The sequence below is a fragment of the Ascaphus truei genome, chromosome 5, assembly GCF_040206685.1.
Source record: "Ascaphus truei isolate aAscTru1 chromosome 5, aAscTru1.hap1, whole genome shotgun sequence".
Lineage (NCBI taxonomy): Eukaryota > Metazoa > Chordata > Amphibia > Anura > Ascaphidae > Ascaphus > Ascaphus truei.
Genome location: NC_134487.1, coordinates 110757188 through 110782939, shown reverse-complemented (window position 1 = coordinate 110782939; position 25752 = coordinate 110757188). Strand labels below are relative to the sequence as shown.

Genomic DNA, 25752 nt, shown 5'->3' with positions numbered 1-25752 from the left:
GTCCCCGCACGGACTCCGCGTGCCCGCACTTACCTCCGTTCCGTCCCGACACCTGCTGGCAACCTTCCGCGCTGTCCTCCTCCGTCACGCGCCTCTCCCCGCACGCGCAGAGTGCTCTCCATGGGAGTGTCAGTCCCCGCTGACGCGCTGTGCAGGCGCAGACCCCGCATCGCGGGATTGGAGAGCGGAGGCAAGATGCGTCACCAGCGCGCGACGCACGCGCTACGCTCCCGAACGATGAATCAAGAGGAACTCATTAGTTCCAGTACTGTCAGCTGTCTCTTCCCTTCCAGCCTATCCCTGGCCCCCGCGGGGATTACGCCTCCGCTCCACACCCTGGGGTGATTGGTCCTTGCCTGCTACTTATGCTCAGCTGTGCCACTAGCACTTCGGCTGAGCATAGACTCACGTTACCTGGTGTTTGCCTCTGCCTTCCTTGTCTTGTTACCTTGTCCTAGTTCTGCGTACCGACTCTGCCTGCCTTTGGAACCCTCTCTCTCTGGAACCCCGACCTTGGCTTGAACTTTGACCATCCGTATCTCTCCTGCCCTGACCCTTGGCTCTGGACTCAGACCATCCACTCTTCTCCAGTTCTGACCTTGGCATAGTACCTCACACGCTCTGGACCTCCCTCGCATCGGACCCGGCAAGTATACGTTTACTCCGATTTCTCCTGTCCCAGACTCGGCCAGCAAGACTACTCTACATTCTGGATGGGTCCCCGTGTCTGTGGCTGGTGGCTACTATTCCCATCTCAGCACAGGGGTCTTGTCTAGTTTGTGGCGAGCACAGCGTAACATTATGCTCAGCCCCACAAATATAGACCCCGCTGGGGTGGGTGATATGGTGGCATCTCATGCCGCTATGTTCTCCAAGCTCGAGAAGTATTTAGAACAATCTGACCTTCGTATGGACGCACTACAGAAAGACCTCCAGACCCTCACTGTCCAAGTGCAGCAGGCTAATCCTCCCACCTTTTCTCCACCTCCGCTTACTCCTCCGGTTAACCCCTGCTCTTCTGACCCGCGACTTCCTGCTCCCCATCGGTACGCTGGAGACCCCTTTGAATGTCGTGGGTTCCTCAATCAGTGTTTTATATAATTTGAGTTGACTCCCTCCCGGTTCTCTTCTTCCAGAACCAAGGTAGCCTACATTGTATCACTGCTTACAGGTTGGCCTGGGCCTCTCCTATGTGGGAGCAGAAAATCAATCTCTCACAGGACATTGTGAATCGCCCAAAGGAGTTCCGGCGCATCTTCGATACCCCGGGCCGGAAGATCACCGCAACTTCTTCTCTTCTCCACATCTCTCAAGGGGACCGTCCAGTGGCTAGGTATGCCCTGGAGTTTCGGACAGTTGCTGCTGAGACGGCGTGGAACGACGAGGCCCTCTCTTCTGTTTTCTGGCAGGGTCTTTCCGAACAGCTGAAGGACAAACTCGCCGCACATAAACACCCAAGTGACTTAGAGGGACTCATTGCGATCTGCATTCGAGTGGACAAACGACTACAAGAGAGGAAGTCTGAGCGCTCTCATCACCGTCAGGTAAAGCCCAGGACTTCCCTTATTCATTCCTCTTTTCCAGAAGTTCCCACGACTGACGCTCCGGAGCCCATGCAACTTGGGGGTAACAAGCTGTCCCCTTCCGAAAAACAGCGTCGCAGATCTTCTGGACTCTGCTTATACTGCGGTAATCCTGGTCATTTCGTTCCTCAATGCCCCCTCAAGCCGGCACCCAAATCAGGAAACGCCAGCTCCCATTGAGATCCAGAGAAGTCTCAATGTGAACAATCGCTAAATCCTCTACCATCAAGGAACAACTACCTAGCAGAATTTTGATTCCAGTCTCTCTTTCGGTCCCTGGCTTCTCGGTCGCTGCATCTGCCTTCATTGATTCCGGTTCCGGAGGTAACTTTATTGATCACGAGTTCGCAAGGAAGAATAATATTCCGCTTGAGAGGAAGAGGATTCCGGTAGGACTTGAGGCCATGGACGGTTGCCCCCTGTAACCGGCATTTATCGTCCTACAGACCGTCGAACTGTCCCTCCTGGTCGAGTAGAACCACAGAGAGAAGATATCCTTAGATGACATCCACTCTCCGTCGGCTGTGATCATTTTGGGTCTACCATGGCTCCAGCGCCATAATCCACATATCGACTGGCTCAAACCCAGACCCATATCCGGGGATTAACAGTGCTCCATGACCTGCGCCCCCCCCCCCCCCCGGCAGACCATTTGTAGTGTAAATGAATTCCGAGGAGGTACAGTGTTCCCTACCCGACTGTTATTCATCTTTTAAGGACGTCTTTGACAAAGTCAAATCCGAGATCCTTCCCCCCCACTGACCCTTTGACTGTCCTATAGACCTCTTGCCTGGGTCCGTCCTTCCTAGAGGGCGATCATACCCCCTCTCTATCCCAGAGACTAAAGCTATGTCGGATTACATCCGAGAAAATCTCCAGAAGTTGTTTCATCAAAAAGTCTTCCTCCCCCGCTGGGGCGGGCTTCTCCTTTGTAAAGAAAAATGACGGCACCTTTCGCCCATGTATTGATTACCGTGGCTTAAACAAAATTACCTTCAAAAACCGGTAGAAATCCCGTCTTTGATTTCCGAATTATTCGATCGTCTTCAAGGAGCAACCATCTTCTCCAAATTTAATCTACGCGGCGCATACAACCTGGTAAGGATTAGACAAGGCGACAAATGGAAGACGGCCTTTAACACCAGAGACGGGCACTATGAGTACCTTGTTTTGCCATTCGGCTTATGTAATGCTCCTACGGTCTTCCAAGATTTCAAAAACGAAATATTCAGGGATCTTCTCAAAGTTTTTCTCATAGTGTATCTCGACGATATTCTGATCTTCTCAAAGAGTCTTCCCAAACACATTGTACAAGTCAAACAGGTACTACTAAGCCTTCGTTAGAACCACCTCTACGCCAAGCTAGAGAAGTATCACTTTCACCAATCCTCTACCTCCTTCCTAGGATACATCATCTCGGATTCCGGGTTCGCGATGGATCCTACCAAGCTGAGATCCGTCTTGGACTGGCCGCTTTCCACCTCTCGCAAGGACATTCAAAGGTTTCTCGGTTTTGCGAACTATTACAGAAGATTTATTCGTAATTTTTCGTCCATTGTCGCACCCACCTCTGCCGTCACTAGGAAAGGAGCCGATGTCTCTTCTTGGCCTCCCGCAGCTGTTCAAGCCTTTGACTTTCTGAATAAATCTTTTGTCTCAGCACTGGTCCTGATCCATCCCAATCCCAAACTCCCATTTACGCTGGAAGTGGACGCATCGGATTTTGGAGCCGGCACCATCCTTTCTCAAAGAAAGTCACCTTCTTCCGATTTACATCCCTGTGCATTTTTTAAAAAAAAAATTCTGCAGCACAACAGAATTGCGGCGTGGGCAACAGGGAGTTATTAGCCATTAAACTCGCATTGGAGGAATGGAGGCATCTCTTGGAGGGAACAGAGAGTCCAATAACCATTCTAACGGACCATAAAAACTTCATGTATTTGGAGTGCGCTCGCCGGCTGGGGCTCGTCAGGCCCGTTGGTCTCTTTTCTTCTCCCGTTTTAATGATATAATTCCTTTCATTCCTGGGTCCAAAAATCTAAAGGCTGACGCACTCTCTCGTCAATTCCTAAGCGAGGACAAAGCCGAGGCCAGAGCAGAAACCATTCTTCCGTCCAAGTACATTATATCTGCCAACACCTTCGACGTTTTGGATAAAATTCTCGTGGATCAGTCCAAGGTTCCGGAGGTCCCGGACGGTTGTCTCTTCGCTTCTCCCAAATACCGGAGGAAGATTCTGAAATGGGGTCACTTGTCGAAGACTGCGGGATATCCTGGCACCAAAAGAACTACAGACCTCATAGAACAGACCTTTTGGTGGTCCAACACGCGCAGGGACATCAGCGACTTCGTCAAGGCTTGCACCATTTGCGCCCGGAACAAGGTTCCCCGCTGTAGACCCCAAGGACTCCTACACCTTCTACCCATCCCTGACCGCCCCTGGAACCATTTAATCGATGGCCTTTATTGTATAGCTTCCTGTCTCCACCTGTCTCCAAAACACATTTTGTTCCGCTCTGTGGTCTCCCCAATTTTCTTACCCTCGCGGACATCTTCACCAGGGAGATTTTCAGTCTTCATGGAGTTCCTTTGGCCATCGTCTCCGACAGAGGCTCCCAGTTTGTCTCCAGATTCTGGCGGGCCTTCTCAAGGAGACTGGGCATATCTTTGCACTTCTCTTCTGGATACCACCCCCAGACGAATGGGCAAACGGAGAGGACCAGTCCCTAGAGCAGTATCTGCGCTACTTTGTCACGGAGACACAAGACGATTGGGCAGATCTTCCCTGGGCAGAATTCGCCCACAATTCCCTGCGGAATGAGTCTACGCAACTCTCTCCTTTCTTCACAAACTACGGGTTCCATCCAGCACGTCTGCCCATCACGCGCTCTTCCTCGGGGGTTCCGGCAGCAGATAACCGGGTTCAGACCTTGCAGTCCTCTTGGACCAAAATTCAGGGCAATTTAAAGAGAGCGGCGTCCAGGCAGAAGGCTCAAGCAGATCGCCACCGCCGGGAGATTCCGGAGTTCAGTCCAGGAGACAAGGTGTGGCTCTCCTCCAAAAACATACATTTTGTAGACTCCTACTCCGAAGCTTGCACCAAGATTTTTGGGTCCCTTCCAAGTTCTGGAGAGAATAAACCCGGTGGCATATCGTCTAAAACTCCCAGCATCTATGAGAATACAGTCTGTATTTCACGTTTCCTTGTTGAAACCTGCCTATCACAGTTCCCGGATCGTGTTCCCACACCACCTCCCACTCGTCTTGTACAGGGACAACAGGAGTACGAGATCCAGGCCATCATCAACTCCCGAATTTCCAGAAGGACCACTCAGTACCTCATCCATTGGAAGGGATATGGCCCGGAGGAGCGTACTTGGATCTTGCACCACCAGATCCATGCTCCTGAACTCATCAGGAGGTTCCACCAGAAATATCCTCTGAAACCCTACTGGAATCGCCCGGACGTCTCTCTTCAGGAGGGGGGTACGGTCACGACTCGCGGACTCCGCATGCCTGCACTTACCTCCGTTCCGACACCAGCTGGCAACTTTCCGCGCTGCCCTCCTCCGTAACGCGCCTCTCCCCGCACGCGCAGAGTGCTCCCCATGGGAGCATCAGTCCCCTTGACGCGCTGTGCAGGCGCAGACCCCGCATCGCAGGATTGGAGGGCAGAGGCGAGATGAGTCACCGGCGCGCGATGCACGCGCAACGCTCCCGAGCGACGAGTGAAGAGGATCATTAGTTCCAGTACTGCCAGCTGTCTCTTCCCTTCCAGCCTATCCCTGGCCCCCGCGGGGGTTATGCCTCCGCTCCACACCCTGGGGTGATTGGTCCTTGCGTGCTATTTTTGCTCAGCTGTGCCACTAGCACTTCGGCTGAGCATAGACTCACGTTACCTGGTGTTTGCCTCTGCCTTCCTTGTCTTGTTACCTTGTCCTATTCTGCGTACCCGTCTACCGACTCTGCCTGCCTTTGGAACCCTCTCTTTCTGGAACCACAACATTGGCTTGAACTTTGACCATCTGTATCTCTCCTGCCCTGACCCTTGGCTCTGGACTCCGACCATCCGTTCTTCTCCAGTTCTGACCTTGGCATAGTACCTCACACGCTCTGGGCCTCCCTCGCATCGGACCCGGCAAGTATACGTTTACTCTGATTTCTCCTGTCCCAGACTCGGCCAGCAAGACTACTCTACATTCTGGACGGGGTCCCTGTGTCTGTGGCTGCTGGCTACTATTCCCATCTCAGCACAGGGGTCTCGTCTAGTTTGTGGCGAGCACAGCGTAACATGTACATTCTGAGAAAAAAAAAAAAAAAAAAAGAATGCACTGTTGAACTCTGCAACACAAAAAAACCTGGACGTCCACGGAAGACAAAAGTGTTGGATGATCGTAGGATCCTTTCCTTGGTATAGAAAAACCCCTTCACAACATCCAGCCAAGTGAAGAACACTCTCCAAGAGGTAGGCATATCATTATCCAAGTCTACCATAAAGAGAAGACTTCACGAGAGCAAATACAGAGGGTTCACCACAAGGTGCAAACAATTCATAAGCCTCAAGAATAGAAAGGCCAGATTAGACTTTTCCAAACAATATCTAAAAAAGCCAGCCCAGTTCTGGAACAGCATTCTTTGGACAGATGAAACTAAGATCAACCTGTACCAGAATGATGGGAAGAAAAAAGTATGGAGAAGGCTCATGATCCGAAGCATACCACATCATCTGTAAAACACAGTGGAGGCAGTGCGATGGCATGGGCATGCATGGCTTACAATGGCACTGGGTCACTAGTGTTTATTGATGATGTGACAGAAGACAGAAGCAGCCGGATGACTTCTGAAGTGTATAGGGATATATTGTCTGCTCAGATTCAGCAAAGTTGATTGGACAGCGCTTCACTTTACAGATGGACAATGACCCAAAACATACTGCGAAAGGAACCCAGGAGTTATTTAAGGCAAAGAAGTGGAATTATCTGCAATGGACAGCGCTTCACTTTACAGATGGACAATGACCCAAAACATACTACGAAAGGAAATCAGGAGTTTTTTAAGGCAAAGAAGTGGAATATTCTGCAATGGCCGAGTCAATCACCTGATCTCAAACCGATCGAGCATGCATTTCACTTGCTGAAGACAAAACTTAAGGCAGAAAGACCCACGAACAAACAACAACTGAAGACAGCTGCAGTAAAGGCCTGGCAAAGCATCACAGAGGAGGAAACCCAGCGTTTGGTGATGTCCATGCGTTCCAGACTTCAAGCAGTCATTGCCTGCAAAGGATTCTCGACAAAGTATTAAAAATGAACATTTTATTTATGATTGTGTTAATTTGTCCAATTACAGTACATTTGAGCCCCTGAAATAAGGGGACTGTGTATGAAAATGGTTGCAATTCCTAAACGTTTCATACAATATTTTTGTTCAACCCCTTGAATTAAAGCTGAAAGTCTGCACTTCTATTGCATCTCGGTTGTTTCATTTCAAATCCATTGTGGTGGCGTACAGAGCCAAAATTATGAAAATTGTGTCAGTGTCCAATTATTTCCGGACCCAACTGTATAAGTATGTAAAAATAATAGCAAAATGCTATCCATTGCCCATTCAGACAAGATGCCAAAACACACCAGGGTTGATTTAGTTGCCCTGGAAGGTGTCACACGGCATGTTTAGCAAACAGTTTATAGTGAAGTGGTGCCATAGCACAATATTTACTTAAGTTTCTAACTACCACCAAGCCACATCTTTTGACGATTCATGTGATCTGTCCTAGCATGACATGTACTGCCAAACTTCTGTTCATACATCTCTCTCAAAGCAGATATCATTCAGCAGTCATGCTACTAGAGTTCTATAGAGTAAAGAGAAGGCAAAAATACCCTGACAGTGTCAGTTATGAAAGCCTAATAATACAAGAGTATGTAACATTCATTGTTCAATCTGGGGTACTCAAAACTGTAATACCACCAATAAGGGCATGTTTTTACAATGAAATGTTGAAGTAACGTGCAGCCCTCCCCCAACTCTAGAAATCACCATCTGAAAAGTGAGCTGAACGGGATTCAGTACTTTTAAAGCAGGGCATAAAACCTATTTTTTGTAGCCGTTTTCCCATTGCATTTCATTTTTATTTCTACAGCCAAGAGAAGTAATGACAATACATTCCTTTATGATATAGGATTTATATTTGTATTACATGAATCCAAGTACTTTGCACCATCTGCACAAGTTACAACGTGGGAAGCGCAACTACGAGGAATTAGGTAGTGCAAGTAAGAGGAGTTGGAGGGAAGTTACAAGGTGCAGAATTTGCATATCGGGTTTCAGGAACAACAAATGCACCTAATTTGCATATTGGGTGGTTGCCTCAGAAGCCTGGTTAGACTGGAGGTCCATAAGGAGCGGTTTGGGAACTACTTAATATTGTGCTGAGACATCAATTTTGAGGTATCTGCGCAGCATTTATTTTTTTGCGGGGAAAAAAAATCCTCCACTAAAGTAGCGCAAGTGTAACATTGTATTCCAGATATAAAAATCTGTTTCTTAAATATGACAGAATGATGCTCCAAAAATAATGGAGCTGTGCGTCACAACACTCTTTTCGCAGTGTTTATACATATTTAAATGTTCACTAGCGATTGAAATATTTTGTAACTCTGAAATCAACTCTCTGATTCCCAACATTTAGATTCAAGGGGATAATTCTATATATACTCAGAATGGCAGCTTTGAACTATATAGAATTACGCCCTAAAAAAGTTTTCAGACATTGCTGATGTATTTTATCCAATGTGACTGCACCCTGGGGATCAAGACCTACAGTAACCCATTATAAAAGGTCTGAAAAAAAATTAAGATGTTTAAACCAGTCAAAACCATTTGTAGGATCTAATCTATGTATGCTTTGGTGTCAAGAAGAGATGCTAGATCATATAAAGAAAGAAGCTCTTACCTTTCCCCTAATTTCATCTGTGTTTTCTAGAAAGTCAGATGTTCTTTTTCTAGACTTCAAGTCGGCTGGGGAATTATCATTTAAGTGCAGGTCGTCTGCTGTCAATCCTGATAACACCAGAAAAATAATTTGTACAGTGAAATTGGATATTAACGTAGGATTTTTTTCTCTAAATTCATGCTTAAATTTGCAATTGCATTAAGTTATCTACTTCCACTCCAGTAATCACCTTTGTGCCTATGGGATCTTAGTTTCTCACTATCTACACCTTTCTGCTTTCACTTTAGTATTATGAACTGCTATCTTCCTTGGTTGCTCTGATGAATGAACAACTGTCAGACTAAAATATAGAATTGTGTCATGCTAAAATACAGCTTGGGTTTTCGTTTTCTAATCAGGTTTACCAAGAAACGCCTTACATTAACCTATCTTCTTTTCCACAAGATGAGCTGGGTAAGTCTCACATTGAACTGATATGGTTGGAATACAAGACCTTGTACAAGACCACTGTGGTCCTACAAAGAACAGTTTGTTTTAGCTACACCCCCTCTAACTCCTACAAAGAAACACAAAATAAAATAAGGTAGGGCATGTGTTTAGGGACTGCTCCTCTCCCTCACTTCTAAAAACAGCTTCAACTGCTGGGCTTTTTATATTTCTTCTGGTGCTAGCAACCTCCTTAAAACATCAGAAACAACTAGCAATTTCTAGGTCATAGTGTAGCTCACTTTACGGCCTGCCATAATTAAGTTGCACTGATAGGAATTAACTGAATATTTGTGAGAATTTTTTTTTATTTCTCATGTTATATTGTATGTATTAATTATCCAACTTTCTGAACCAAAACATGCAATGTAACTTAATCTGTGCAATAGATACATTTAACAATGAAGTAAAAGGGGTGTTCAAACAAAGATTAGTAAAAAGGTTCAAGTTACTACAGTGCAGTAGTGTTATAGTTTTAGTCCCAGTAAGTACACAATCAGTGCGATACAGAGAAAATGCAATTAGTTCTATACGTAATGAAAATGAGCAAACAAAGCTGCCAAAAGAAATGTAATTTGTGATACTGAATGTACAGATTGTACTCAAAGAGAATTTAAAGAGATATACTGTATAACTCAGTTCATACAATAGCACAATTGCCCAAGGGAGATCACTACAGATGTTTCAAATGAAAGTTTTATTTAAATGCAATAATAAAACTAAATAATAAAAGGGGGAAGAATCTGCACCAAACCTTAAAATACAAACATCTGACAAAATGATCAGAAAGAATGGGTGACATCACCTTCGGACACCCTGCATGTGGAGACCAGTGGAGGACTGTTACTTTTCGGTCAGGCAGTGATATGCTACTCAGAATCAGCACATTTGGAAAGAGGGTTTTCTGTCTCATCAGATCCCCAGACGTGAAGCATACTTCTTGATGAAGTCCCTTGCAGGCTTCCCTCACGGATTTGATGAAACTATCTGCCTAAATTATTTAGTATATATTTAACACTGAGCAATGTTGGTTGGGTGTCCAGGCCTATTAGTGAGGATTTGTGAGTTGGATCTGGCTACTGTGCCCTGCGTGTAAGATTATATGTACTGTATTGCTAGATACATGCTTGTGCTAAATTATATTCACACTCACTGATATTATGTGTACACCATTTCGAGTTTATTCATCTCTCACTGGGTGAGCATTTAGATTTTGTCCTGTTTTTATACATCTCTGTGCACATTCAATGCATTATTTGTACCCGGGAACGCCATTACATTTATCTTGGGATTTTCCCTTATGAGGGATGGTCTATCCATACACACACACACTTGATATTATGTAGGGTGTTTGTTCTGTGGATGTCGCTCTCTTTTTAATTGGTTTTATATTGTGTATGTCGTTGTGTATAAATACATTCATTTGATATTTTGAACATACCCTTGATTGCCCTACTCTTCTGTGGGAATTTCTTTGCCTAATTTTTCTAGGGTTTCTTCTTTGTCAAAAGCTTATGTTCTCCTACCTAAAGATGCAGCTCTTTTTCCTTTCTCCTGAGCCAGTTTCCGAACCTGTTGCTTGAGTTCAACTCGTTCTTCCTCCAGCCTTTCAATCTGCGTATTAAAAAGTGAGTTTCAACAATACATAAAGATGTGTATAGATTTGGTGCTAAAGGAGACTGGCACTGCAACAAACTACATTTTACTGTAATTAATTTATTTAAATAAACTGGGTGATTGGAATAGTGAAACCTTATATACAGTATATTGCCTGATCTTAACTTATTCCTTTCTCCTTTCAGTTACTTTATTATTATGGTTATGAAGCAGGGGGTCCTGGGAGCTACACTGCATTAATTTCCGTTCCAGGAACCTGATTCCCGAGATGCTTACCTCAGAAGGTGCTGCTAGTTACTTCATGGTTCTTAAAATCACCTCTTAAAGGCATATGAAATTCCAACACAATCTATAGTAACTTTTTATACAGGAACAGTTCTTGTGTAAGTACCAAGGTGAGTAATAATACCTTTGATATTGCACAATAGCAGAGAATATTGATTGAGTCCAGGTGTCCCTACATGAGGGATCCTAGGCTGGCATATGTGCTGGAGCTTGGCGAAGGAGTATACTCATTCACCTGATATGTCATCTTATCCATTTGACAAATAAACCACATTTTGTTTTTGATTTTGGCTAAGGTGGGGGTGTCAATTTGTTTCCACACTGCCGCTATTTCTACTCTGGTGGCCAGAGAAATGTACAAGATTAGTTTATTTTCTGACCTTGATATATACCTATGGGGTCTGCTAAGCAAAAGCATCCATGGATCCAGGGGGACTTCTATTTGTAATATTCTTTGCACCCAGTCTCTAATTTTACCCCATAAGATTTGTATTCTTGGAAAGGTCCACCGCATACAAATGAAGGAAGCCTGGCCTCCACATCCCTTCAGGCATAGATGGGGTGGGGGGGCGGGGGGGGAGTATAATGCACAGAAATACATTTAGCTAGTTTCAAGGAGTGAGGTAACACCTCATCACCAGTTTATAAGCCTTTTCTTTCGGTGCCATGCAAATTGAGCTTTGGCCATTTGTCCTCCCACTTCTCTCTATCAATTTCCATTCCTAGATCTGCCACCACAAAGGACATACATTTAGGCCTTCACTCTGTCTCAGTTAGTGGAACGAGAAGTAACCATAAAAGTTGTGAGATACTTTTTTGCGGGACATCCTTGTCCAGGCAGTGTCTCTCAAAATGGGTGAGTGGAGATAGCGGTATTTTAACTGCATTGAATGCTCTAAGCTGTAAAAAGTGAAATAATTCACTGTGGGTTTTTCCAAACGAAAGAACTCCAATTGCCTGGGAGAAGTCGACATTTAAAATTGAATAGTTTTTCTACCCCTGCTCTAAGCAATATGGGGAATGCCCTCTCTTATTGACCCAGGAGAAAGTTTGGGTTCCCACACAGAGGGGGCATTGGCGAGTTTAAATTGGTAAGAGAGAATTTTAGATGAATGCTCTTCCACAAATTTAGGGTGTGTAATAGTGTGGGACACGCCCTGTAATGACCTCTTTCATGTTCTGTCATCCATAATAGTTTATCTTGTTCCATTGGCAGTACTTAATCTGATTCTACCCCTATCCATTTTTTCAAGGCAGGCTTAGGCCTCGGACATTATCAAAAAGACCGTGCTGAGGCGCGCTGAGGGGAAACATTATCCCTATCAGCGCGGCTTTAGACGGCGCTTCCGCAGGCGTGCTGAGGCGTTTGGAAATGCAGGAGACAGGCAAGTTTAAATTTTGCCGCTAATGCAAGCGCAGGGCCGGTCACGTGACTGCCAGAAGCCAATGGCAGTCCGTGATGTCGGTTCCGTGATGTGGCGTGCTAGCCCCGCCTCCAGGCCCGCCTCCCGATCCACCTCCAGGCCCGCCTTCCGAAAGCCTCCCACCCGGCACACCATGACGCTCATGCAGGGACAAGAAAAATCTGCTGCTTGAGCAGGAAAGCATGAGCGTCAGCGCTGCCCAGCGCCGCTCCCTGCACCATGTCCCAGGCTGCGTGTATAGTGCACACGATGGCGACGTGACGGATGACTTCACCCGTTGCAGTCGCAACCCGCAAAAGTTGAATTTCGCTTTGTAGCGACGTCGCTAGCGATCTGGCTATTGATTGATTCAGAGGCTGTCACATGTGAAAAATCAAATTTGACCGGCTACCAAATTTTTGGTCGCGACGTCGCTCCCACTGTAAGCACTTGCAACGGCGACAATGCATTTGTTTTGGAGCGCCGTCGCCGTCGCAAGGAACTATAAGCGCAGCCTTAGAGTGCAATGCTACTAACTGTGCTGTCTGGGCCGCTTTGTAATAAGAAAGGATACAGGGAAGAGCCAAGCCTCAGGAGCCATCAGGGTGGTGAGATTTTGTGTCCTAATTCTAGCCTTCTTTTGTTCCAGATAAATTTGGTGACTTGTGACTGTAGATCTCTAAATTATTTTAAACATATGGGAATTGGGAGAGTCTGGAACAGGTACAGCAAACGGGGAAGAAAATGAAATTTTATAGATTGAATCCTACCTATCCAGGAGATCTTAAAGTTCGCCCATGCTTTCAGATCTTGTTGTAAGGATTTCATTATCTTTGGATAATTTGCCTGAAATAAAGAGTAATCCCTAGTAACAAATACCCCTAGATATTTTATGGCATGGGACTGCCAATTAAAGTCAACATTTACAGATAACTTAACTACTCCTTTTTCCAAGTTGATATTTAAAGCCTCTGACTTGTTGTTATTGATTTTGAACCCAGATAATTTGTAGAAGCCCGATAGAACTTCGAACAGGTTCAGCAATGATGTCAATGGTTTTGTGATAGTTCAAATAAAGGTCATCAGCAAATACTGCTAATTAATAAGAATGTTCACCCACCTGGATCCCTGAGATGTCTGGGTTTTTCCTACAGTAATTGTGGCAGCAAGAGTTTCTATACACAAAGCAATAACAGTGGGGAGAGCGAGCAACCGTGTCTGGTGCCAGTTTTAATTGGGAACATTTCTGAAGGGAAGCACTGACACACAACTTTTGGGACAGTATTGCTCAAGAAACACCCCTCTATACCAAACTCCCGAATGGTGGCCTCCATGTACGACCAATCAACCCTGTCAAAGGCCTTTTCTGCGTCTAGTCCCAATAATATTGAGGGAATCCTGTTCTTATTTGCAACTGCTACTAAGTCAATTATACATCTAGTATTATCCACAGATTGTCTACCTTGAACAAATCCCACCTGGTCTTGGTCTATTAAGGAGGGTAGAAAAGAATTCGATCTGTTTGCAAGCAATTTTTAAAATATTTGTATGCACACATTTATTAAAGATATACAGGAGGGCCCCGGAAATGCAGCGGGTTCCGTTCTAAGGGCCAGCCGCAAAGCAAAAATCGGCGGAACGCGGAACCAGTGATTTTTGTCCGGTACGCATGCGCAAACTGGCAATTCCCCCTTCTAAGTGCGCACCCTTGGCAACCAATCCCATTCTGAGAATGTGCACCCTCAGCAACCACCCCCGTTCTGCGCATGCGCAGACATGACGGCCCCCTTCTCGGTACTGCCGTATCACCGAAAAGCGGGGCCTTGCTGCAGGTCTACAAAAGGGAAGAAGTACTCACTTCAGAGGTTCTAGATTCACATAAAATGAGAGCAGTTAAATCATCTTGGGTTGCAGAATCCATTACTTCCAAGACGCTTGGACACAGTCAGTCAGTCACAGACCAATGGGTGATTAGCGGTCACCATGACCCGCATGCTCTCCTAGGCCCCCCATCTCCCTCCAGCAGAGCTGCGGGGACACACATATATATATATATATATATATATATATCCTTCCTCAGTGTGTCTCTGTCTTATCTCCTGGCCAAAGAGGAGATCTCGGGGGAGCCGGGGCACAAGCGTTGCAGTGGGGAGGTGGGTGACGGCGGCGCTGAGTGCTCGCCGCTGCATTCCTCCTCATTACCGGACACAGACCAGCCCCCAGGGGTGGTGTGTGTGTCGCCTCCTCTTATCCGGTGACTGGTAGGAGCTGGCAACACCGACGTTGATGGCCTCCTCTGCCAGCAGTGACGTCACTACCAGGATTGTACTTCCATCATCTTCAAGGCAATCTACTGCCAGGGAAATTTTCGTGTGGTAGGTGCCGCTAAAGAAGTTTCGCTTCAAAAGTTCCGGATGGAATCCCTGAGTAAAATTATAGCGGACGTAGATCATAGAGACTGGATGGTCTCAGTGGATCAAGTATGCCTACTTTCACGTTCCTACAATGGTTACTCATCAAAAATACCTAAGGTTTGCAGTAGGCCAGAGTCAATATCAATTCACAGTGCTTCTTTTTGGCCTCGCAACCTCTCAAAGCACTTTCACAAAGGTGGTAGTGACCTTAGTTCCAGAGTTAAGAAAACAGACAATATACATTTTTCATTACCTGGACGATATATTCATAAAGGCACCAGACAGAAATGTGCTTTTACAATATCTGGCAAGGGTCATGGATTTTATAAAATAACATGGATGGGTGATAAACGAAACCAAAAGTCATCTCGTACCCTCTAAAAACCTAAGGTTCCTGGGAGTGCAATTCTGCATGGCAAAAGGAGTTGTTGTGCTTCCCAAAGACAAAAGACAAAGTCTCATAAAAGACATCAAATCTATCAGAACAGCGATCACATAGAAGCTCTACTCTGTGTGAAGATAATCGTTGTCCTATCTTCCACTATACAAGTAGTAAGGTAGGCCAGATGGCACATGTAGGTATTCCAATCCAATTTCCTTTGACAGTGGGACAAGGTAAGAAGGGATCTGCATCAAAAGAATTGTCGGGTAAAAGATTCAATGATTTGGTGGGAACAGGAAGAAATTTTAAGACGCGGTCAAACTCTGTTAGACCAGGATTGGATTGCGCTGACCAAACATGCAAGGGGTCCAGCCTGGGGGGCATAACTCGATCCTCACTCGGCACAGGTAAAGTTACCAGTCACACAGAAAGCTTTTCCATCAAACATCTTGGAAATAAGAGCAGTCATGCAAACTAAGTTGTTATTTTCGCAAGTAATAGAAGGCAGCAAATTAAATGTCAGATCAGACAACATCACTACGGTAAAGTACTTAGAGAAACAAGGAGCTCCTTGTTAATGGAAGAAATTGAGCCTATCTTCAAATGGGTGGACAAACATCTACATTGCCTTACATCAATATATATATATATATATATTCCTGGAAGTTTAAATACAAGTGCAATCTTTTCAAGTCGGTGAACAGTTTTTCCAAGAGAATGGTCTCTAATAGACGACATCTTTATTCAGATTACTCAAAAGTGGGGCGTACCACAGATAGATCTGATGTCGACAGCTGAAACCGTGAAGCTAAACTTCTGTTCAAGGGTTGCTCACACAGATGCTTCCTGCATAGATGCGGTCTAGTTTGATTGGAAGTTCCAACTAGCATACATCTTCCTTTCAGTACCTGTTGTACTCAGGTAGATAAGGAAATGCAGAGCAGAGATAGTGGTGACTATTCCATTTTAGTCATGCAAGGCATGGTTCCTCTTGTTCTTCAGCATGGTAAAAGACCAACCAAAGGAATTACCAATATCGCCTCACCGCCTATCATAGGGACCAATTAATCATCCGGATCCACAGAACCAATCTTTAACAGCATGGAGGTTGAATGGACACTGTAACACAGGAAAGGCCTATAAAAAAGGTGGAAAAACATTAATGCAGGCAAGAAAGGCCTCTACCTCCAAAACCTACCACAGAATATGGCAGTGTTTATCAGTAGTGCAGTATCGAACATATCGACTACTTAAATCTATAAAATCCATAGACATTGAAATTCTTACAGAAGGTACTTGACTTGACCTAGGTCTTAGTGCTATTTCCTTGAAAGTTCAAGTGTTAACCTTATCAGCATTAATGGGCAAACAATTGGCCACACTGGTCTTAATATCACATTTTTCCAGGAAGTTAGTCAAATAAAACCTCAAGTTAAAGTGCCACTCACTCTGTGGGATTTGCCTCTAGTTCTACAGGCACTCACAAAGGCACTACAGGCATACCCCGGTTTAAGGACACTCACTTTAAGTACACTCGCGAGTAAGTACATTTAGCTCAATAGGCAAACAGCAGCTCGCGCATGCGCCTGTCTGCACGTCCTGAACAGCAGTACTGTCTCCCTACCTATACCGAAGCTGTGCACAAGCGGGGAGACTATAGAGCCTGTTACACATGCATTATTTACATCAGTTATGCACGTATATGACAATTGCAGTACAGTATATGCATCGATAAGTGGGAAAAAGGTAGTGCTTCACTTTAAGTACTTTTTCGCTTTACATACATGCTCCGGTCCCATTGCGTATGTTAATGCGGGGTATGTCTGTATTTGAACCGCCAAACAGGTCTCACTTACAAACTTAACTTGGAAAATGGTTTTGTTGGTAGCAGTTACTTCAGCTCGTAGAATAAGTGAACTAAAAGCTGTATCAAAAAAGGAACCATTCTTGGTGTTCCATCAGGATAAAGTAGTACACAGATCAGTACTTCAGATTTTGCCAAAAGTCATATCATTATTTCCTTTAAACCAAGAAATTATCCTTCCTTCAGGTCGTCCAAAACCAAAAAATGATAAAGAGCAACTTTTAAATTCATTTGATGTGGTCAGATGTCTAAAGATATATCTGACCAGAACAGAACCATTCAGGAAATCAGACACCTCTGTTCGTTCTTCCCGTGGTGAAAAGAAAAAGGACAAGCAGCTATCAAAGGCTACTCGCAGTAGATGGATTACGGCAGCCATCAGAAAGTCTTACAGTACATGGTGCAAGGCAGGCAACCTCCAGAAAAACTAAAAGCACATTCCACCAGATCCATGGATACTGGCAGTCAAGGCACAAGCTTCTCCTCTAGAACTGTGCAGAGTGGCAGTATGGAATTCCATAAACCCGTTCACGAAGTTCATTTAAATGTTCAGGGCTCAGCAGACTCACTCTTTGGCCATAAAGTATTGCAAGCAATTGTGCATAAGAAATGAAACGATTTATGCACTATCCATCAATTGTATGATTTATTTGTTACCCACCGCAGTTAATAATGCGTGGGCATTGCCCGTTGGTGCATACTGCCATGGAGATGCGCAGGAAAATAGAAAATGGTTTCACAATCTTACCGTAATTTTCTTTTCCTGAGTAATGTTCCATGGCAGTGCGCACAAAGTGCCCGACCCAAAGATAGAAGGATGTATTAATATGCGCTATATCTTAAAGCTATTTAATACAAGACTGCCTGTGAGTAGGAGGAGTGGCTATATGTTGGGCCTCCTACAAGTGTAAGTCTTTAATTTGTCCTATCCCAACTAGAAGGTCGGACTTAATCAATTGGTGCGCACTATCATAGAATTTTACTCGGGAAAAGAAAATTACGGTAAGATTGTGAAACAATCTATTTATATTTCAAGCTCTTGCACATTTAAAATGAATGTGCTTACCTCTTTCAGAAGAATCTGATTTTCAGCTCTGTATTGCTGCTGTTTCAGTGTTTTGATATTTTTAAACTCCCTTAAATCAATCATAGTTTTTGGATCAAGACCTGAAAAAAATGAAGCAGGGAAGAAACACCATATTTGTAACAGTATAGCCAACATTTAAATCCTGGAAGTAGTCAAAACTCTTCCTACATTAAGGAAAAAAGCTGGATAATTATGACATTAAAGATGTATGTACTTCACTAAAATGTAATACTGAATTCCAGTAATCTCTTAAAAAAGAAGATGGAATGTAGAAATTAGATCTAGTATAGCAACCAGAAAATTAGATTTAGATGATCAATATTAGAAAATTCATTTTTAACATTCAGCACTTACATAACAGATCTTTCCTTAGGAAAAACTTAAGACATAACACAGATAAACAAGTTACCGTGTCTATTACTTTGGATAATAACATTCTCTAACATTCCTAAATTACATAAAAAAAGGTCACATTAGTGCCCAAAAGTTCATGCATAGCTTACAAAATGTAGCTAGTTTGGTGACTTATAGAAGAATAAGGACTAAAATGTACTGCAAAAAGGAGATAATCTTGAAAATTATTTGGTAAGACGAAGAGCAGTCAGTTTCAGCATATTACATTTAATAAAATAAGGATTTATTTTTTTGTTCCATGAGACTTCACTTTCAAGTAAACATGGTCTGCATTGAAAAGGCAAAATTCGCTTGTACCAGTGTTGAAATAAAAATGTGCGTAGCATACCTAAGCGCTCTCTGAGATCTTCGTTTTCATCAAGAATATCATTCATCTTCAATTCAAGTTTGTTGATATCCATTGTCAATGCTTCAATTTCACGATCTCTTATTTTTACGTGTGTTTTCAACTCCTGAATTTCAGTGACTGCTTCCTCTAGGCCATATATTCCCTTATAAAGTCAATATAATTTGTATTAAATGTAATATACATAGTGCACATTAGTACTAATGTACATAGTGTACATAGTGTAGCCAAATGTATTTAATTGGAAACCATTCTCCTTATGGCTTTTTTTAGTGATTGTATCCTGTGAGATATATACATAGCACATATAAATATACACCTTACATTTTACATTATCAGCAAGCTTTACGGAACAGCAGAGGAACATAGTTGGCATTTGTGAAAAATAGGATCAGAACTCTGAGATCCACTGTATCCAGATGGAGGAAGTGGGCCAGAAAGTCCAATTTATATGCACTCAAACTCATACATAGGAAATCAACTATATTTGCACTGTTGCAGGAAAAAGAAGAGATGAGAGCAATAGTAATGCTCTTGTTGCTAGAGAAACCCCAGATGGACTCAATGCGTAATTGGTTAAATATAAACACAGTTTATTAGTATATAATTAAAATACATGGGGTAAAAAGGAAGGCCCATAGACAGCGACACTGACTGTTGAGCAGTACACAGTACGGTATGTCTGTAGTAGGTGTGGTCCACATAATGTGTAGGACACAAAGGGGCAACAAGAGTGGATTTCCCTTTAGTCACCCTATGAGGTCATTATGAGACAGTGAATTACATTGGGTGAGCAAACGTGTTTCTGCTCTAAGGTGATAACGAAAAAAGATAATACTTAGTCTAACTGTATTTTCAGAGCAACACTACACTGGTAACTTGATTATTCGTGTATGCCTACACCGCTGAATGCAGAGATGCAGTATTATTTACATTCATTTTGGGCGGAAGGATATTGTAGCTAAACGGAGTATGACAGCGGGGGCACAGATAGCCACATTGGCAGTAATGGGCGGTGTGTGCTAATAGCTTTTGCTCACTTAAAATCAATCAATGGCCACCCTATACGGTAATTAAAGGGTTACTTGCCAGTAGTTATTGTTTTTAAAAGTTGGTGCCACTGAGGAGGAGGAGGACGAGGATGGCCTTCATCCTGGCAGGGGTAAGTACTACTTTTATTTACTTTTAGTTTGCATTGATTGCTCTTGAATGGGTAAAAGCCCTATTAGCCAGATTTTTGAGGTGGTGGGTAGTAGTTGCCCCATGTGATGATGGTTAGGTCTCCCTGGGTGTAGCGGGATGGTTAACCCCTTCATTATCTTAGCGGTGAGACACTAAGGTAATGAAGATCTGCTTTTATTTTATTTTTAGTACATAAAGTAGGATTGAAGCACGGGTCTCCAGAGTGGAACAGCACTACTTTCAGGTCCTATGACCACGATTCCCAAGGTATAGGCCCCAGTATCCCGGTCATTTAAACTCGCAGGAGATATCGGCGTCCCATACTGAGAAGGACTGTACCTCTGGAAGAGGGGGATCTCCAGACCTGAAATTAATGCGTTTCAGCTCCAGAGGCCCCTTGCTGCAATCCTATGTATTTACAATAATAATACAAAAAGAGATCGGCTGTAAGAGCTGTGCGGGGAAACACAGAGAGAATAACTGCTTTTCTGTGCAGCTCTTCCAAGCTGGTGCAGCTAGTAGGATTATCACAGCGGGAGCCTCATTCAGAAGCAGGGATCCCTGCTGCGTTAATCCTGATGAAAATTCCACCTGCACGGGGCTGTGGTCCATTCGCTACAAGTGACGCGCAGGGGTAACTTGGACTGCGCTACATCTATATCAATGGTAAGGCATGTGTGTGCATGTAATATATGTGATAGTACCACAATGTTGTGGAGCTTTTTTTCACAAGGATGTAAGGTTCTATGAAACATTCATTGCAGACAAAAAAATGTCACCAACAACTTTATGCACAAGAGACAGTACCGTTTCATAGTCCCTCATTCGCCTAAGGGCCTCAATGAGATCCTTATCTTTTTCCCGGGCATCATTCTCTGCCAATTCTGCTACTCTTTCTGCTTCTTTCAATCTCTGCTCTAGAAGGTGCAGCATTGCCTGGAGTTCTTCAGTCCGACTGTGCTGTGCATCGCTAGAGATACCTAATACAGAGTAGAAAAATAAATAATAATTTCATACAAATGCATGTTATTTAAAACCTAAATACAAGAAATAATCTGTGTTTACCAAAAGTGTTTGCCCAAAAGGATGTATAGCTAAGAAAAAACTTTAAAAAAAAAAAAAAAAGATAGGTGCTAACAACATAAGTATGAATATAAAATATTATTACAAAATTACCTTTGTCTTTTTGCAGTTGCTGTCTCAAGTCCTCAATACGAAGGGAATGTGTTTCCATCTCTTTAGTGTGCTGTTCCAACTGCTCTGTCAGCATCTTTATGTGATTATCCCGGTCCTGCAAGCCCTGTAGGAGCCAAAACCAGACATAACTAGAATACACAAATAAAGTTATTAAATATTATGCTAAGAATAATTGAAAAATATAAATGTTTCATAACACAAAACACAGAGAAAGATTTATAATGTATGCACAAAAAAAATTACTAGAGACTTCTCTAGAGACATTAAGATATGTGCTTAATGTTTGGAGCCAAGTGTCATTTGATTTTTTAGCACAAAAAGTAAAAGTAATCAAAGGCTTCAAACTTGTATGGCAACCATTCAAATGTATCTTCATTATCTGTGTAGTGGTGTTATCCTTTTCCCTTCAAGAGGCCACATATGCAATGTGACGATTGGGGTTACTGGCATCACAAAACTGAAATGAAGCCCAGCTAGCTACCCCTAAATCTATGTAACTTGGCCACCTTTGTAAGGCTTATTTTGGCAAAATGTACTTTAAATATCTGGGGAAGAACAGGGAATGTGTAAATGTATTTCCATGTCTGTAAGAACGTATTTCAAAGTCTGTATTTGTTATGTGTAAGCACTGTGATGTGATTTGGGAGTCAGCCCTGTAAAGTGTTAATTGGATTATGTGTTCATTTGTATGGAGGGGACACTGATTTAATCAGGGTAGGGTTCTTAGCACGCCCTCTGGCTGTTGTGGCACTAACTTAATCTGTGCTCTGATTGTCCAGCAGCCCCCTCCCATGCAAGGGATAGCCACAGAGGGCTATATAAGGGGTGCTGCTGATCAGAAAATCAGATCTACTTTCAGAGAGACACTCTGGGAAGGAGTGTGGAGTTCTACCTTCAGAGAGAATCTGAGAGCAAGAGAGGCTAACAGACAGAGACACTCTGGGAAGGAGTGTGGAGATCTACCCTCAGAGGACTATCTGAGAGACAGATACATTCTGTGAAGGAGTTTGATCTTTCACAGTGACCAGCTGGAGAGATATCTCAGAGGGGCTGCTGTGTGATCAGCCCTCTGAGATCCTGGACGAGAAGTGGACAGGACAAGCTTTCTTGAAGCAGGCCCCTGCACCTAGCGAGGCTAGAGTCTACTCCCCAGGCCCCCAGTCGGTATTGTATCGTGTTTTGTACATCTTTGTTTGTCTGCTAGCGTGCCAGAATAAACCCCATTATATTCAACAACTTTGTCCTGTCTGGTGCTATTGATTCCGGTGGTTTCGGTGTGAAAGTACTAGTCTCCCGTGACATGCAAAGCAATGCATTACAAGCACTACTTGGATAAAAACCCAAACACACTTTCTCAAATGTAAAAACAAGTGGCGGAAAGAAGTGGTGCATAGAATTAAAAACAGTAAGGGGCTACATCATGAGCCATAAGATACCTTCCAACACTGGAAGACACCTTAGAGTCAATTTAAATAATTTACCATAAGGTGTCATGCAATAGCACTGCTTAGTATATATGTACCTAAATGCATAATACAATATTTTCATTTTTTCTAATAAGTAAATATCGAATTTGCTTATTTATAAAAACATTTATTATACATACCTTGTACTAAATGTATTTTTATTTCTACAGATGCAGCAACAAGTATTCGAACACTTGCCTTTGAAAATGTGGGGCAATCTCCGAGTAATGCTGCAACATTTCTGTGACATTTCTGCAGAAAGACTAATGGCCCATCAGATTAACACAGCGGGAGTCCCTGGCAGTCCCATTCAGTTTGAATGGGACTGTCAGGGACTCCTGTGTTAATCCGATGGGCCATTAGTCTGTCGGCAGAAATGTCACAGAAATGCTGCAGCAGTACTGGGGTATTGCGCCATATTTTCAAAAGCAAATGTCCGGATACTCGTGGCTGCATCAGTACATGCATTTTCAAAAAAGAAATTTTCACATGTCATAGTGATAAGGTGGAGAATTGCCAATTTGGGTCATTTCTGAGGTTCTGCATGGTTCATAGCTGGAAAAAATAGCAATTGCTGAAGTGTTATACGGTTTTGTGACTTTTGCAATAGGCCATGGTCTAATAAATAGAAATCAATAAAGAGTTATGTCTTGCACACCTATAAATGTATAATATAAGCAATATACTTGCGATTTGAGGTACCGGTGCTCCGTGGTTCAGGGAAAAAACCTGTCTGGTGTAATTTCAAAGTACATGAACAAAGTGGAGGATCCAGGGCACTACGGATTTGTAGAAAATAAATTTAGTCTAGACACACACAGTGTGTGCCTAGACTAAATTTATTTTCTACAAATCCGTAGTGCTCTGGATCCTCCACTTTGTTCTAATAAATAGAAACCCAGATGCATGAGATTTGATAAACAGGATGCTAGAATTACAAAAGAATAGTAATTTGCTAAATTTGGCAATTGTTTCCACGGATTACATATGTTCAGTTCCACTGCATGTAGAAAACCATTCTCTTGAAGTATGTAGTGTTGCTTTTCTGTATTAGGCTAAGATTATAGTAGGCGCGCATGACGGAGCGCCTGGCGACACACGCGCCTGTCACCCAAGCGATTGGTGCACCAAGATTAAGGCGATTGGGGAAGTAATGGGGAGGTGTGGCTAATGTGTCACCAAGCTGGTCGCCCTCATTGGCTGAACCACTCACGTGACGTGGCTGTGATGCGGTCGCTGCGTGAAAAAACAAAATCATTTGCCTTTTAAAAAAATCTGCCGCGCGGTTGCTCTGCATCGCGCCCACTGTCCCGCACATTATAGCCGGCCCATAGCAGCTGCTGCACTTTGTCCATGCAGCGCGCGGAATCGCACGCGCAGTTGAGCTCACTATAATCACGGCCTTACACAAAATAATCCAATGATTTGTCGTATCTACAGTACCTACAAAGTTACCTGCTGAAGGGCAATAACACTGCTCTTGTCCGCATCAAGCTGAGCTATTTTTAGCTTTTCTCGAAGATTGTGGACCATCTGTTGATACTCAGCGATCTCATCCTCTTTGGAGGCCAACATTGTCTGCAACAGTGGTAATGTGAATACACTGATCGTCAAACATACCTTAAAATGCACTTCCCCAAAAGAAAAGCATAATAAGTAGTATACCTTCCATTCCTCCACTTTTGCATTTACAGCTATCATAACTGGATCGTCTTCTTCATTCTTTGCTTTTAGTTGTTCTGTTAGCGCCTGAACCTGTATACAATCCATGTTACAGACAACAGTATAATGACGTCTAATGTATACATTAAATCAGACAGACAATCAATACTGTTACAGTATATGTTAATGGTTGAAAATGCTTTTTTTAGTGCTTACAGCTAATAAAATCTTCAGCAAAATAAAGATTTAAAAAAAAAAATGAAATAGTCATACTGTAAATATGATGAATAAGCAAAAACCGATAACAATAAAATGTCATGGGCATCTGTTTCTTTACCTAATTCCAGAGTTCTTACATTGCAACCAATGCGTTAGAATTATGTAATAATTAGATAATTGCATCAAATAAATCAATGCAACACTGGTCTACAGAAATAAACAACCAGTACTTATTCCAAATATCTAAAGGGCCCAGGTATCACCTGTAGTCTATATTGCTCTTTTTCGTTTCTCAGTTGGTCCATAACACTATCAATGTGTTGCACCACGAGCTTCATTTTGCTGTACTCGTCTGTCATTTTCTCCATCTCCTGCACTGATTCTTCAAGATTCTTGATCATTTCCTGGTTCTGGGCTTCCAGCTTCTCATTAGTTTCACTCAAGCTCTAGGATTTGAAAGTAACATTAAGTTAATGTTATCCAATCAGTGCTGGAAGGTAAATTAAAGATGCAAAGTAACCATTAATTTTTCTTTTTTTCAATCAGATGAGCAAGGAGAACTACGGGCAAGAGAAGGTAAGAATTGCTATATAGAGAATGTAGTAAAATAATAAAGGGAGAGAGAAGAGGGGGTATGATGGCTTTTATTGAACCAACAAGTAGTTGATTTTTCATTTGATGAAGGACCCTGAGAGGTTCGAAAACTTGTAACATATTAACTACTTGTTGGTCCAATAAAAGGCATCATACCACCTCCTCTCTCTCTCTCTCCTTTGTTATTTTAGTATGTGGAATAAAGAACAAACACGGTTGCCCACCCTTCAATGCCTATATACAGAATGTTAGGGTTTGTGAAAAGATAACAGTGGTCGACATGCCACCACTACCACAAGTAGACAACAGTGCTGTGTGGTGAATTTAGGAGTCCAAATGCTCAGCTATACCCAGTTGTGTTAGAGAAGACACATTCAAAACAAAAAACAAATTTTTTTTTTATATATATATATATATATATATATATATATATATATATATCAGTATTGCTTGACCTGAAGAAGAGAGGATAACTCTCGAAAGCTTGTCCTATGACATAAATTGTTAGTCCAATAAAAAAAGGTATCACCTAATACTGAAGAACTCATTTATTCTGCAATATATATATATATATATATATATCTCTTCACACATCA

General features: G+C 43.0%; 1 protein-coding gene across 5 annotated transcripts in view; it reads right to left on the bottom strand.

The window, feature by feature from the left end:
• The window catches only part of CEP290 (centrosomal protein 290), a 137300-nt gene that overhangs the window by 98862 nt on the left and 12686 nt on the right, over positions 1–25752 (bottom strand). For 4 of the 5 annotated variants that reach the window (XM_075600465.1, XM_075600464.1, XM_075600466.1 and 1 more), the window contains 9 exons: positions 24826–25008; positions 24347–24436; positions 24137–24259; positions 21195–21318; positions 20826–20998; positions 18819–18981; positions 18056–18156; positions 10551–10638; positions 8539–8645 (listed from right to left, as the gene is read on the bottom strand). In XM_075600465.1, coding sequence (XP_075456580.1) covers positions 8539–8645; positions 10551–10638; positions 18056–18156; positions 18819–18981; positions 20826–20998; positions 21195–21318; positions 24137–24259; positions 24347–24436; positions 24826–25008 — 1152 coding nt within the window. Of the gene's footprint in view, positions 1–8538; positions 8646–10550; positions 10639–18055; positions 18157–18818; positions 18982–20825; positions 20999–21194; positions 21344–24136; positions 24260–24346; positions 24437–24825; positions 25009–25752 lie in introns of those variants that run through there. The other variant, XM_075600468.1, reaches the window with a different exon arrangement.